Source organism: Theropithecus gelada, chromosome 3 (assembly GCF_003255815.1).
Source record: "Theropithecus gelada isolate Dixy chromosome 3, Tgel_1.0, whole genome shotgun sequence".
NCBI classification, from domain to species: Eukaryota; Metazoa; Chordata; class Mammalia; order Primates; family Cercopithecidae; genus Theropithecus; species Theropithecus gelada.
Window position 1 is genome coordinate 88,008,899 of NC_037670.1, and position 16,437 is coordinate 88,025,335.

General features: G+C 39.8%; 1 protein-coding gene across 1 annotated transcript in view; it reads left to right on the plus strand.

Moving 5' to 3' along the window:
* Positions 1–16,437, plus strand: part of OSBPL3 (oxysterol binding protein like 3) — a 184,537-nt gene that overhangs the window by 114,627 nt on the left and 53,473 nt on the right. The window contains exons 6-11 of the mRNA XM_025379596.1: positions 471–638; positions 1,233–1,356; positions 3,091–3,194; positions 3,398–3,490; positions 4,609–4,765; positions 13,700–13,830. Coding sequence (XP_025235381.1) covers positions 471–638; positions 1,233–1,356; positions 3,091–3,194; positions 3,398–3,490; positions 4,609–4,765; positions 13,700–13,830 — 777 coding nt within the window. The remainder of the gene's footprint in view (positions 1–470; positions 639–1,232; positions 1,357–3,090; positions 3,195–3,397; positions 3,491–4,608; positions 4,766–13,699; positions 13,831–16,437) is intronic.

Genomic DNA, 16,437 nt, shown 5'->3' on the forward strand with positions numbered 1-16,437 from the left:
TCAATGTAAACAGTCAATGAGAGGCTACTTCTCCATTCCTTTTCTTTCTTATTTATGTGTTTTTTTTGAGGCAGAGTCGCCCTCTGCCACCCAGGCTGGAATGCAGTGGCTCAATCTCGGTTCACTGCAGCCTCAACCTCCCAGGCCCAAGTGATCCTCCCACCTCAGCCTCCCGAGTAGCTCAGATCACAGGCTTGTGCCACCATGTCTGGCTAATTTTTTTGGTATTTTTTGTAGACACAGGGTTTCACCATGTTGCCCAGAGTGGTGTCAAACTCCTGGGCTCAAGTGGTCCTACCTCCTCGGCCTTCCAAATTGCTGGGATTACAGGCATCAGCCACTGCGCCTGGCTGTTGAAATTATGTGCCAACTGAAAAGGTGGATTTCGGGAGTGGCCTCAATTTGATGAGTAATTGTTCCTTCCCGTGAGTGATTCTCTTCTTTCCTTTTTTCAATTGAATACATCATAGGTCAAATCAGAAGAAGTCTTTGATGAGTGGGTATCGAAACTTCGCCATCACAGAATGTATCGTCAGAATGAAATTGCCATGTTTCCACATGAAGTTAATCACTTTTTCTCAGGGTCCACCGTCACAGACTCTACATCTGGGGTGTTTGACTCCATTTCAAGTAGGAAGGTAATGAGTGTTTTGCCAATAATGAATCTGAGAACGGGGTGGCTTTTTTTCATGGAGTCCTATCTTGGGAGCTGAGTCCGAAGAAGGAGAGGTTTTCAGGGACAAGCAGGTAGGCTTGGGGTGGTATTTAATTAGTCTGTTTGCCCACTGAGTCAGAAGCAAGACCAGACGAGCATCTCTTATCTGGGGGGGACAGTGACTGAAGAATGAGGAGGAATTTAGCATCTCTGAATGAACTAGCTTTGTCCTGACTGGTTTGAGTTTGGTTTCCTTTTCTGGTTGTAAACTACAGTAGGTATGCATATAGCTGTGCAGGATTGCAAAATAGTTCCAAACATTTATTATTTTGGTGTTATTATTAATATGTGATAAAAGAAGAAAATAAGGTCCACCATTCAAGCATGCCATATCATAGCATGGTATGGCCAAGCCAGGGTGATAGTCAGAGGTTTTAGTACTTAGCTAGAAGCTTCTTCCTCGTTATAGGCAAATGGTGTCCATTAGTGACTAACCCATTCTGTTATCCTTTACCTTAACATGTCCCTGCTGGGCTCTGTTTCCGTTTACAATGTGTTTTTGTCATCTGTGGAACAGCGTAGCAGTATATCAAAGCAGAATTTATTTCAAACTGGAAGCAATGTATCATTTTCTTGCGGTGGAGAGACACGAGTTCCATTATGGTTACAGTCTTCAGAGGACATGGAAAAATGCTCCAAAGGTAGAGTGACTTGAAACCTCTGCTTTCTGTCGTGGCTGTTAGATGATACTGGTTTGATGTTTACACTTCAGGTGCATTTGTGTCCTTCCCCTTTGCTTGTCCACATTCCCTTCCATATTTTGCTTGTAAAAGTTGCACCCATCATCAACAAGAGACACTCTCCTTGCAGATCTTTGCATCTTCACCTGGCTGTACATGCAGACAGGTTTCTTCTTCTGTTCCTTCAGTATTGATGCCTGATACTGATGCCTGATTTCCACATGGGCCTCTAAGTCAGTCTCCAAGGGCAGAGTCTGACACACATCCAAGATTGAGAATCATTGTGCTGGAGGTGAGGGGGTGATCAGATGGAGATCTTCACGACTTAGGTGTTCTCTACCCTGACTGCACATTAGAATCACCCAGAGGGCTTTTAAAATGCAGTAATACCCATTCCCAGTCCTCTGTCTCAAATGATCTCTTTAAATTGGTCTGAGGTAGGGCCCGGGTATCACTAATTTTCCAAAGTTCCCCAAGTGATTTTGATAAGGCGCCTGCCATAAGGAAACTCAGCATTCTCAACCTTAATTAGCTAAGACTGACTTAGGGAACTAAAAACCGAAAAGATCCACAGTGGGATTGGGAGTGCTCTGATTGAATTGTCTGGGGGTGGGATTTAGGCATATATAATTTAGAAGATTTCTCCAATTGATTTAAAAGTGTAGCCATGATTGAGAGCCACTGTTGGAGAAAGATACCAGGTGGCAGCCTTGAAAATTGCATTATCTCTTGTTGAATGTAGGTAGTATCACCCTTGGGACCATGTAGGCTTTGCCCCTCCAATAAACATCACTTTTGAGCTTTACTGAGTGACAGCTTGTCAAAGCAGTCCCTGGAGCCTTGTCTCTGGAGCAGCAGCATCCACCCGGGAACTTACCAGAAATGCACATTTTCAGGCTCAACCCGGATGTACTGAATCAGAAACTAGGGGTGGAGCCCAGTGAGCTATGGTTTAACAAGGTCTCCGGGTGATCCCGATGATATCAAACTGTGAGAGCCTCTAGCTTAAGGCATTTGGGCCTGTATTCTTTAGCAGAAACATCCATCAGCATCCAGCGAATGGCAAATTATGGACTATCTTTTGAGTTAGCAACTGGGATCTGGTTGGAGAGTCCTCTTATGTCCTCTCAGGTCCATCTGCAGAGGCTCATTATGATCCTCAGGCAGGTCCATGATTGACAAAGTTTTCCTTAGAGACTGGTACAACTTTCATTTTAGTTTCATTAATGTGCATTAGGTCCTGACAAGTGGATAGCGTCAGCATATTACTACAGGATTAAACTTGATGATGATGATGATGTTGGCTGATTTATTTAGTTTTTACTCTGTGCCAAACACTCTTCTAAGAACTCTGCAACATCAACTCATTTAATTCTCACAACTTTCTTGTGATCTACGTGTATAATTATCCCCATCTTTGTGATGAGGAAGCTGAGGCATGCAGTTTTGCAATTTTCTCAATAGTTACAGTTCATTAAGTGGATTCAAACTGAGGCAGCCTGGTTCTCAAGATTTGTGCCCTTAACCACTAGAGTCTACAGCCTTTCCTGTAAAAAGGGAAGTAAAATTTCCGATCCTTACAGATAAAAAAAAAAATCAACTACAGATAAATAAGGAAAAGTAGCTGGCATGGGGACAGCAGTGATCCCTCTTGCTGGTGGAGCATTGTGAGCACTATCCTCTTTTCCCCCACAGACCTGGCGCACTGTCATGCCTACCTGGTAGAAATGAGCCAGCTCCTGCAAAGCATGGATGTCCTGCATCGGACATACTCGGCACCAGCTATCAACGCCATCCAGGTGAGCCTGACTCCTCTTCTGTTGACATTCTGGCCCTCTTCTGCTTTCCTTTCTCCTCCCAGCCTTTCACTAACAGTGGGATGCTGTGGTCAGTTGCTTCAGCCAAAGTCAAGGGGATGGAGGTAGTCACCTTGCTAAGCATTTATCCTTATCGGTTTGGTGGACTTTACTGTCTGTGCTCTCTTTCCTGTTTTGAAACAAAGGGTGGAGCTTTTGAAAGTCCCAAAAAGGAAAAAAGATCACAAAGGAGGTGGCGGTCCAGAGCTATTGGCAAAGATGCTAAAGGAACGCTGCAGGTAACCATTGCTTCCCCCGACAGACTGGTTTCTTCATTGGCCCTGCTCTGCATGCCATGTGCCGGGAGCTGCCTTGACTCAGCTAGGAGAATAGATGAGTGAATATTCTGTAGTTGTTCTTTCCAATGTCCTCTGCAGATAGATGAATTGAATCGCTTAGACTGTCTGGGTGCTAGGATATGCACATAATGGATCATGGGCAAGGGAGAGAATATTTTCTAAGGGAAAAAGGGTGTGAGGTTGCAGGGACTGCTGCCATTTCTAGGGCTTTTGGTTTCCCCATCTTCACTGTTGAGCCTGCCTGTGCTCTTCCCTGCTTGTGTTTGTGCCTTGTTTTGTGGCTGCAGTTACTGTGTGCTCTGACCTATGTCTTCTGCTCATGCTCCATGGATTTGTCATCCCTCTAAGCCCACAGGCATGATTCTCTGGGCACAGGACATGGTGTAGATTCTCCTTGGCCTCTTATCTCCAAACTCCCAATGCCTCATCCAGGATTCACTGTGTCATGCATGTGAGGAGCTTTCCCAGTGCACAGCTAAGCCACAGGCCAAGATTTGCAGCTTAACTGTTTCATATTAAATTGGAACACTTTTAGAATCAACATAAATCTCAAGCTTCTGGTTAGGTCACCTGATACACTCTTGTATACTCTTTGGTTCAAAGTAGTTTATGGACTGAAGATAAGCACTTTGGAAGTAAAGAATGTTCCATGTACAAATGAAGGTCATTTGTTTTGTAGAAGCCCTAGGTGCAAAGGAAAGCATTTTAAACCTATCCATTACTAACTGCCTGGATACATGGATGATTATTGCCAGGAGGAAGGAATTGAGTATACATGAGAAAGCCTGGCAGCTTTAGCTGTCATTTTCAACCTAAAGCTTTAATGCTTCTATCATTTCCAAAAGAATATGTGATTTCTCACCCATTTTTAGCTCACAAGAAGCAAGTTGCTGTGGAAAGTGTTGTCTTGAGTTCTCATTTTTAAAAATAAGTTATCACTCAGTAGAAAGACCTACCTATAAAATGTTTTATATTACTGTATTTCAATCTTAGAATCAAGTAAATATTCTAAGCAATCTGCATCTGAAAAGAAATGTCTCCCTTTGGTGTTACTTCAGGTCCCCAAACCTTTTTCTGGCCCAGTAAGACTACACTCCTCCAATCCTAATTTGTCAACACTAGATTTTGGAGAAGAGAAAAATTATTCTGATGGCTCTGAAACCTCATCAGAGTTTTCTAAAATGCAAGAAGATCTGTGTCATATTGCCCATAAAGGTAAATGAGTTTTCTTTCTTCCTAATGTGTTTGATGAAAATGTTAAATGCATGTCTGAATGTGAGATGTCCTTAGAGAGGGTATCTTAGTTGGTTCATTTTCTGCTCTATTAAGATTTAGGGAAACCTAATTTTTATTTTATTTCCCTGGTAGTGGAGAATGTATTGGCAAGAACTGTCTTTTTAACCTTGTAGGGGAGACAATGAGAGAGAGTTAGTACTTTCAAAGCTGAGCAGTTCATGTGATGCTGATGGGAGTGTAAATTGGTAATTTTCTGGAGGGCAATATGATATTATTTTCCCACTATTTTAAAAATCTGCCTATCTAGTAATTCCACTTTGAAGAATTCATTGTAGGAATTAACTTAGGATTTATCCAAACAAAGTATCCATTTTGCATTGTCACATCAAAAATTAGAAATAGGTATTCAACATCATTAGCCATTAGGAAAATGCAAATTAAAGCCATGATGAGATATCACTACACACCTATTAGAAGAGCCAAAGTTAAAAGAAAATATAGTATCAAATGCCGGTGAAAATGCATATGAATTTAATCTATCATACATTTCTTGTAGCTATGTAAAATGGTGTAGCCACTCTGGAAAACAGTTTGGCAGTGTTGTATAAAACTAAACATGCATTTACCATGCAACCCAACACTCATTTCTGAGCATTTGTTCCAGATAAATGAAAATTTATGTCCACACACAAATCTATACCCATGTTCAGAGCAAGTTTATTTGTATTGGCCAAAGACTGGAAACAAACTCAAGTGGTTTTCAACAGATGAATGGTTAAACAAACTGTGGTACATCCATACAATTGAATGCTACTCAGCAATACCAAGGAGCAAACTATTGATATACATAGCAACTTGGATGGATCTCAAGGACATTATGCTGAGAGAAAATAGCCAATCTCAAAACATTACATAGTATAGGTGTATTACTCCATGTTCATGCTGCTGATAAAGACATACCCGAGACTGGGTAATTTATAAAGAAGAAGAGGTTTAATGGACTCACAGTTCCATGTGACTGGGGAGGCCTCACAATCATGGCAGATGACAAAAAGCTTGTCTTACATGGTGGCAGTCAAGAGAGGATTAAAGCTCAGTGAAAAGGGAAACCCCTTATAAAACCATCAGATCTCATGAGACGTATTTACTACCACAAGAACAGTATGGGGAAAACCGCCCCCATGATTCAATTATCTTTCACTGAGTCCCTCCCGTAACACATGGGAATTATGGGAGCTACAATTCAAGATAAGATTCCCGGGGGGGACACAGCCAAACCGTATCCATAGGCTTCCACTTACATAAACATTTTGAAATGATATAATTATGGAGATGGAGGAAGTAAAGGGGAGTGTGATTATAAAGGGGTAGCACAGGGGATCTTGTGGTGATGAAAAGTTCCATACCCTGATTGTGGTGCTGGTTACAGGAATGTGGACATGTGATAAAATTGCATTTACTTATACCCACACACATATAAATGGATCAGTGCATGTAAATCTGGTGAAATCTGAATAAAATCTGTAGATTATACTAATGTCAACTCCCACATTTTTATATTGTATCATAGATGTGTAAGACGTTAACTACTGGGAAAAACTGGGTATAGGGTATGTGGGACTTTACTGTTTTTGCAAGTACCTGTAAGTCAATAATGATTTCAAAATAAAAGGTTAAAAAAATAGAAATAATCTAAATGCCAAACAATAGAAGATTGAGTTTTTTCAAAAATGTAATATAATAGAATATTCACTACTGCTAATAATGATAGCTACTTAACATCGAGCACATAACTGTCATGTCAGGTATTTGCTAATTACTTTACATGCATTATTTTAATTCTAGCTGTAGCCTGTGAAGTAGGTATCATTGTGATCTCTATTGCATAAATAAGAAACTTGAGACTTAGACAAAATAACAGCTTTCTGAGGGTCACATAGTTATAAAGCAGCCAACATGAGACTTGAATTCTCACCTGTTTGACCCCAGAGTCCGTATTCCTTACCTGGTATTTCTCTGCTCTTACAGATGGTGTGGCCAGGATTATTTTTTATAGACATAGAAAGATGTCCTCAGCATAAAATATAAAGTAAAAATGTAAGATTACAAAGCAATATATAGATATGTTTATATTTCGGGCACATATAGGTATACTAAAAAGTCTGGAAGGATATATACCAACATTTTAGTGATGGAGGCTGGAGTTATAAGTTCTTATTTATCTTTCTGCTTAACTTTGTTTTCAATTTTCATCTATTATTTCTTAAAGAGAAAATGGATTTAAAATGTTTCAGTAGGAGGGCAGTGTGTAATGTGGGAAGAGAAAAGATATTCCCTCTATTGCCTTCCTTTCCTACTTCATATTTTTCTTTCGTACATTACTGATTATTTCAGCTCTCTCTTCCCTTACATATTGGATATAAGGTGGGTTATAAGGAAACCATTTCATCCTTTATACAGATTGCTACCTTGAATACTTGTCCTAATTACCGTTAGAATGTTGCCAGTATTTTGCTGTGCTATTGTACAGTCCATCTGTGAAATGGCAAGAGTTACCTGGCCCACCCTTAAAGGCTCTTCAAAGAATTTGAAGAATTAAAATGATCAGCTGCAGTTAGGGCATCTTAAATTTTGTGGGAGGAAATTCCTATAAAACATTGTTACTTTTTAATAATATGAACTTTAAAAAAATGAGAAGATAATGCCTCCCTACACAGAGGAAATGTCCTGAGTTTCACCTACATTGAAGAAGCTCCCTCCTCAGTGGGACAGAGGTCGCCATATTGAGTGGATCCATTGATCCAGTCCTCCTGCAGAGGCCTCCACCTTGTTGAGAGTCTGTAATGGTCCCCAGCCAGCAGTTCTGTCTTTCCCACTTTGTGAAAACCTGCTGGCTGCAGAGCTGCCACATACCTAGCCTGGGCCAAGGTTTGTCCTGGAGAAAGGTCCAACGCAGTTATTCAACAGTCGTCTGAGCCCTGTGGGCTTACAGACAGCAAATTCCGCAGGGAGCCTAACAAGCTGTTTCATTCCTGTGGTTTTACAGTACACTTGCAGAGATGGAAAGATCTTCCTTTTCCTGGTTCAGGGAGTCTCTTACACAGATGGTAATGTGGGGGCCTCAGAGAATAAAGACAGCTCTCAGGTTTGTGCTAAGTCCTGTGACCTTGCATGGCTTCTCACTTCCATACATTCAGACTCGAAGCATCTTGACCTTTCTTCTTGTGTAAACCTCGTTTTGTTACTGACAGTATCTGTTGTACTTTCTCAACTGCATCACTATTCTGTTGACTACAACTCCAAAGCAGCTGAACTAAAGGCAAGAATCCCAGTGATGTAACATAGTCTCTGTGACCTTCAACTTGTTAAATGCATCTGAATTCTCCTGGTTTTGTAGATCAAATGGTAGGGAACCAATATACACCCATCCTAGTTTTGAAGTCCTTATTCTATATTATAGACTGAGAGTTTGATTTTTATGGCATATTGTTGAACCAGTTGTTGGCTTGTGTTTCTGTCTTTGTGTGGATGTTCACACACATAGAAGCAGAGAATGAAATGTATTGAAACCTAAAAGTCTTAAGTAATTTTTGTTGCATATATTAGTTTTTACGTTTCCCAAAATACATTTTATGGATCGCTTTGCGCGTACAGTACTTCTAAAAACGAAACAAAAACTTCATGATTAAAAATGTTTGGAAAGCACTGCTGACTATGGTCTCCTTTTGGATTTACATAAGAACAGTAAATAATAAAGGCCCTGAGAAGTCCTGCAGCAAACAACAACAGCAACAACAAAATCTGTTGGCTTTGTTTAACTCAGTGACTTTCAATGTTATTTGGGAATCTTCCCCCCTATTCCCAACAGCTATTAACATCCTGGAATTTAAGTTTCTGAGAAACATACTTTAAGAAACAATGTGAATAATAAGCCTTTTTTGGAGCTCCCTCTATACTGGCTAAGTAGGCTACCTCTGTTACTGACTAGCTGTGGAACTTCGACTTCATTTATTAACCTCTCTGGCCCTTGATAACCTGTTAAATGTCATATAGTAGTTGTCCTGACTCTTTTGATTCTCAAATTCTGTAGTTATTTTCTTTGATTATTTTACACTGAATAGAGTCCATACTATTGCTTATTGTTACCAGAAAGTTTTCTGAGAGAGTGCTCTGTTAGCAGAAACAGAAATGACCAAACTTGGTGAGTAGATTTAGGATGGCAAAGCAAGGAACAAGACAGGACTAGGGTCAGGTGTTCCAAATGGAAGCGGATATCTGTGTTCTCTGACTTGGAAGGGAAGCAAATGATGTTTTAGGGACACTTTTCCTACAAGTGAAGGAAATCATTATTCACAAATGTGAAAGCTAAATAGAACAAAATCACAATTGTATTTACCTATTCTTTTCTTCCTGGATTCTTTCTCTGTGTTTGAGTAGTAATTATTGAGTGGTCATTTTATGAACCATTTTCAGCTTATGGAAGCATTGAATAAAAAGCCAATTGTGTTACAATGATACCTCTTGCATAGATTAAAAAGCTAAAACAGATATATGACTGAACAAAAAAAGCCAAATAATTTATTGTTCATAAATTAGAATTCAGCATAAATGTGCTGAACAATTAGATTCATAAGTAGGACCATTTGGTAAAGTTACCTAATGTATCTAAATCAATTCGGATGGAATATGGGTTGAAAAGTATTGTAAAATCATGGGCATCCTGTGAGGTTTGAAACTTCTGCAGATTACAGAAGATCAGAGTTTCCCAGATATATTAGGAATGTTAACATTTTAAAGAAAATTCACCTAAAATTTGGTTTCCAATTAAAAAGGGGGGAAAATGAGTCTCACTGTTTGTTAGGTGCTCTGTGATAGTAGGTTTTCTCCTTGCTTAAAGCACTCCTCAGATGTGCCCATTATCTACATGTACAGATGTAGAAACCAAGGATTTGTCCAAAATATAAATGGCAGCTGCAACTAAGTGTTAGAGGTAGGATTTAACTTCTGGCTGGCCTTATTAGAGAATTTCTTTCTCCTGTACCACACTGCTTTCTAGAGCAGTGCCCATGACATTCATAACTGCTTTCTCCAAGATCCTATTCTTTCCTGATGCTGAGAAACTGCTAAAGAAGGAGCATATTAAGAAGTAGAGCTCAGATAAATTGAGTCCAACTGTCCTTCAGTATTGACTCTCACTATCCAAACATTCCATCCATTATAGTCTCACCATACTAACTCAATAAAAGAACAGCTTGGAAGCCTTAGAAACAGAAAAGTAGTGACCACCAAGAGTCACTTGTACGATGCTTATGATGTTCCATTCTGTAGATGCAACTCAAGACTTCTTATAATCAAAGACTCAACCTGTGCCTGCCTCTCGTAGTCCAGGAAGGGTATCTGAGAAGTGGCTAATGACAATTTGGGAAAGAGATAAATAAACATAGATGCCACAGTTGCCTTCCGATATTTGAACACCCAATGAAAGAGGAAATACCTCCTGTTTGACAGTGAAGAGACACTGAGGCAAATGTCTTAGCAGCAGGAAGGACTTTCTAAGTCCCAGAGCACAATGTACCATTTTAGGAGATAGCAAGTGCTCTGACAAGCATGAGCCAACAGACCATTTGGCAGGGAAGCTGGAGATGTGAAGAGTTGGTCGTGTTGTGGGTAGGTGGCTTTGATAATCTATGAGGTCCTTCATACCTCCGAGCAGCTAAGATTTTCTGTGTGGCTTTATTTATTGTCAGGTAACCATAGATGTGATGCACTCATTTGAATCTTCTATTTTTTAAGGCTGTTTATTTGTCTTTAGTAAGCTTAGATTTGTGTTAGAAATAAGTAAGAAAACACTCCTGTCACAGAGAGTGTTCCTGACTTTTGGGATCCGGTGTCTTAATTAATGTAAATGTGGGGTCTCTCATGAGCAACCTCTGATCGTTGCCCTGTGTGTGGCAGATCGTTAGGTGGCTGTGAATGACTATTTTAACGTCCTGAGTGGGCCTTAATAGTCGTTTAAGAAATTTAGTACACGGGGATCTAGTCTTCCAAACCCTTTTTTCAGATGATTTAGGAAGCGTTTTATACCTCACAATAAAGTATAATGACTGTATGAGTTTCTTTCTGCTTATCTTACACCTGCTGCAATCTTGTCAGCTGTACCTTTTGAACCAAATATTGTATATTCTGCCAGTTTTAAAAATTTATATAGGACTCTTCTCATTTGGTGGAAAGCCTTGCTTTTCTGTGGGTCACCTGGAAGCCAGAGGAATTGATTTGGAAAAGTGGCAGCCAGCTGAGTACCACATTTATTTTATTTGGAGCAATAAACAGGACAGTGGAGAGGTAGCTCCCCGGGGGATCCGCTGAGATGGCCATGGGCATCCTGTGTGTGTGGCAGGCAGGGGAGGGGCATAGTGCCTATCTAATAGGACACAGGATGTAGTCCGTAACTGTGTGGCTTCTGCGCTCCTCCTGTGGCTGTTCTCCTACGACTCCATGGATTCTGGCCAACCCCTCATTCCTAGAATTTCTGCCCTGTGTGCAGTTATTTACAAGCTTTGTCCTGGCAAAAGACTAAAGCGTCCTCTAGAGCTGCTGCCAACATTTCAGGAGACTGCAGTCACCATCACTTTCATCCTCATGTGTCTCCTTCATTGGTATCACTACGATTATTACAGTAACACTTGTTATTTATTACATACCATGTATTGTGTTATGTGCTTTACCTGCATTCTCTCTCTCATTCAATCCTCATGACAACCATTTAAAGTAAAAGTTATTGTTATCCCCATTTACAAATGTGGAAACTGGAGTTCAGGCACATCATTTACTCATCCAAGGTCATGCAGTGAATAGATGATGGAGTAGGGAAGAATCCAGGGCTGATGGTGGAGCCCCAGCTTTTGGTCACTCTGTTGTCCTGCCTATTATTTTGCTCAATTAAATTGTTTAAAGCAAAGAGCTAAGTGTGTTTCATAGGCATTGTTAGAAAATTTTAGTTCCATTTGACCCCCATCTTCTCTTGGCAGAGGCAGCATCATTGTGTGTGTGTGTGTGTGTGTGTGTGTACACAAATTGTGACTTTGTTAAGATGTTTCATGTCCATCACTAAATGCCACAACCTCAGGCAAGTTCAGCAACAACGTATAGAGAGGTTTAGTTGTCCTCTTTGCTATTAAATGAAGTAAGTCAATAATACCTATTTAGTTTCTGTGTTACTAAATAGGCCACTCTTGAATAACAATACCTCTAAAAATGCAGCCCTGTGGAATTCAGTAATGTGCTAGGTCATTTGAGAAGACATATGTCTGAGTCTCTTCCGTCTTCCTGCTCTTCTAAAACAAAATATAATCAAGGAGATTGGAAAGATAATATTGAAATGTGATAGCCACGATCAGTAATTTAGATAACAGCTTCCTCATCCCTAGGAAGTAATTTGTACATGATGTGATCAAAACCTAATGAATAATGATTTTTTTTTTTTTTTTGCTGTATGTGTTAATGTTTTTTAAAACTTCAGTTCAGGCATTGGAGGCCATAGTGGCTAAGCCCTCATTGTACCTGAGTGCTCACTCAGGAACAGAGTAGCTGAATGCCAGGGTTAGAGCTGGGGGATTCTGGGTCCTGCAGCTGGAAGGGCTAACAAGCAAGAAGGTAGACAATAAGACCTTGTTTTGAAACAATGACAAACTTATAGAAAAGTTGCAAGAATTATACAGAGAACTTCTGTATACCCTTTACCCAAATACTTCATTTTAAATATTTGCCACATTTATTTTATCACTCTCTCTACATACACACTTTCACTTTTCGGAACCATTTGAGAGTAGGATTCATACACCACGTTGTTCTTCATGGCTTTATACTGTAGTATATAAAATAGGAATACTCTGTTATATAACCACAGTATAGTAATCAAATTCAGGAAATACAGCATTGAAACAATTTTATCTATTCTACCTTCCATATTCAAATGCTGTCAGTTATCCCAATAATGCCTTTAGTATCATGTTGCCCCTTGAGTCAATTTCATTGTCATTCCTCTTTTGCCTCCTTTAATTGGGAACAGTTCCTCAGCCTTTCTTTCTGTTTCATAAAATTGACACTTCTGAATAGTATAGGCCAACTTTTAAAAATAAAACACTTCTCATTCTGGGGTTGTCAGATGTTTCCTCATGATCAAATTCGGATTACATAGCCCTGGCTGGTATGCACCAAAGGAGATGTTGTATCTTTTTCAGTGTACTTTACCTGGAGGCACATGGTCCACCTGAGTCTCACCGATAGTTAATATTAATCACCTGATTAAGGTGCTAATTTTTCTGCTGCAGTGTTAACATTTCCCCTGAAAAACCAATAAGCTTTGTTTTTAACCCTTTCCAGTCTTTGGGGATACAAACAAAACAAAACACAGATCATTGACGATCCAGAAGCAAAGTCCAAATGTCAAAATATCCTGATGATAAGTCATAAAGTCATGAGACGTTATAGTGGATAGGGGCCTTAGAATTGCCAGATGTGTGTGAATGGGAGTTAGTTTTAATAGACTTAATTTTTTTCGAGCAATTTTAGGTCCACAGCAAAATTGAACCAAAAGTGCATAGCCTTTATAAGCCCCCTGCTCCCATGTAGGCACAGTGCCCCTGCCATCAGCATCCCACACCAGAGTACTGCATCTCTTACAGTCGATGAACCTACGTGGACACATCATCATCCACAGGCCTTAATTTACATTAGAGTGTTTTACATGGCAAATGTGTTTTTTAAAAGTCAAGGTAGAGTGTGCATTTGCTACACTCAAAATATTCAGGGCTGTTACTTTGCTTATTTCTTTTATAAGAGATAGTTTTTTTACGGTATTTTGTTTTTAATTATGCCTCCTTATTCCTTTTTATAATGATTATATCTCTATAGTTTACTTCACTTTAAGGTCAGCTTTTAATATCATGTCAGCGGAGAGAGAGAAACTGAAGCAGCTGATGGAGCAGGATGCCTCCTCCTCCCCATCTGCTCAGGTCATTGGTCTGAAGAATGCCCTGTCATCTGTAAGTTACATGTCTGCATCCAGGAATGCCTGAGATGTGTCCAGGCTCATGAATGTTTTGTAATTTCTATTTCCATGGTTGTGTTGAAAATTCAGGAGAAAACCAAATTATCCGAATTATATTGTAACCTTTCATCAAAGCTGTTTATACACCAAAACTTACCTATCCAATTCTTAATAGCTAGTATTTTATTAAGTGATACCTTCTTTAAGTTTGGTTTCCTCTGACTGATCTAAATTTTTTTGTTTCTCTAACATTTTTATTGTACGTTTTTGTGTGTATGTGTGCATGTCTTACAGACATTTTTCTGTTAATGCTTACAAAATCTGACAGTTTGGAGGAAATTTTATTGGCATGAGACACCACAAGTTTAGCCTTACTTTCCAAATGACAGGTGGCAGAGTGAAATTTCCAGATCATGCTCTTACCTTCTCTATTGCAAAGCACTGATCCTGTTTACTACTCTTTGAAAGACATGAGAGCTATTTTGTTTGATTGGATAGTACAAGGCATTTAGCTTCCCCACCCCGCCCCACCTGCTGTGGCTACAAAGAGATGAGTCACATGAAAGTGCCTGTCAGGCAATCACTATACCTTCATAGTAACAGGAAAATCACTGACATGGTCCCAAATGATTCTCAGCCATTCTGTCACTCATTCTCTCTTTTTTTTTCATCAGTTTCAATTAATTCTTCAGAATAGTTAGGCTCTATTAAAGTGCCATGTCCTACCTCGATTTGAATAAAGTTATCTGGATTTTTTTTTTTACCCTACATCTATTAGGAGGCTAGAGAACTTTTGAAATATCATACTGATTTGGTTTTACTCTTTTCCTGTACTTTGGTATTCCTACTTTAGAAAAAGAAAGAATGTGTGCACATATGAAATCACCATCTGAAGCAATACTGAATTTTCTATTTCAGGTCAGGTAGGGGAGATGAATTTTAGGATCTTGTAACCAGAAGCCAACACAGGCATTGAGAGAACTAGAAAATGTTGATTCATATTTTCTATTCATCGTATTGCTAAGAAAAGTGATGCTTTTGATATAATGTTAGTGATAAATCCTTTGCCAGTAGCACGTATAGTTGTTGTAGAATATGTAAGGAATATTCACTCATGGACCATTCCAAGTATGCTGTCTTCAAAAGAAACTAAAAATAACATTGGCTTGCTCCATATATAAAAAGAGTCTTAATGTTGTCTTAAGGTCACAGATAGAATCGCCCCCTTTTTATTGTAGCAGACAGCCATACACTGGGTGCCATTTTGGTTTAACAGAAGCAGAAGCAAAGTGTTTTTGTTTTTTTTTCCTGAGTTTCTTATTGTTCCCATTAAGCTAGCTTTTAGTGTATTTACAAAAGGTACCTCTGATGGGCTTCCAAGGCCCCTTTCCCCGTGATCTTCCTCTCCCTGCTTCCTCCCACAGAAGCCTGGCCTCATCTTGTCAATCTGCCTGTCTGGCCACTGAGACCTATTTGGCTGTGGTATCCTAGGCCAAGGCTGTTCTCACCCTCACTAAGGCATTCATTCTTGCCCATATTCATGATTTTGGAAATCTCAGATAAAACTGAATGATCCTTTCTTTCCTGTTTGGCTTGGATTCACAATTGGGTTTAAGACTTGTTTTTTGAAAATAAAACTTTTAGAACCATATAAGAGCTATCAGAATGGGTATGTCGGTGCTGTATGTACAGTGTTGCTATGTTTTCTTCTTCTGCCTGTGGCTTACAAAGGAAAGAAAAACTAATAAAATAGCACAATTTTCAGGCTGTACTAAGATTCTAGCCTCCATACCACTGACACATTGGCCAGAATAAAGTGAGTACTCCAGAGAGATTGTTACATGTGGTTGTGTGATCTTAGCTCTTGTACAGTGCTTCTTAAGTGGTCCTCAAGGATTTTCAAATAACCCATATGTTCTGCGGGGACTGAAAAATAAAGCCAGCATCCCTGCTGGAGATCCAGGTAGAGGATTAGGCAGTGCCACATCCTTCTGTGCTTTCAGCAGGTCAGTCCTGCAGGCCCTGGTGGATGGAAAAGGCTCAGAGCTTCTTAGAAAAGAGTCAGGAACACAGACACATAGGCTGAATCTGCATGCAAGCACCCATGGAGCTGATCCTGTGAGTGTCTGGGAAGACAGTCAGGAGAACTTATCCCCTTCCACAGACAGACCATTGGAGAACAGTTGGTCATGAAGTGCACAGGAGTATCAACGTGAAAGAAGTAGCTTCCTTTACCTTTCAGTCACTTTCCTCCTAGTTGAGAGGTTGAGATAAGGAATGGGGCCTGCCCAGGGAAATACAAAGGAGACCTGGGGTAGTCTCAGATGCGCTTTTTATCTCACATTTACCCATTCCCAGAGCCATGGTCCTTAAGCCCTTATGCAGGTAAGTGAGGTTTACTCATTTCTTTTTTGCAATAAATTGCCTTGGTCCTGAAGAATGAATAGAACGATCAATACTCATATTGGAAAAGAATAAAAATCTTTCACAAAGTCCTACTTCCCAGCACACAGCACACTTTCTTTCTTTCTTTCTTTTTTTTTTTTTTTGAGACAGGGTCTCACTCTGTCACCCAGGCTGTGATCTCAGCTCACTGCAACGT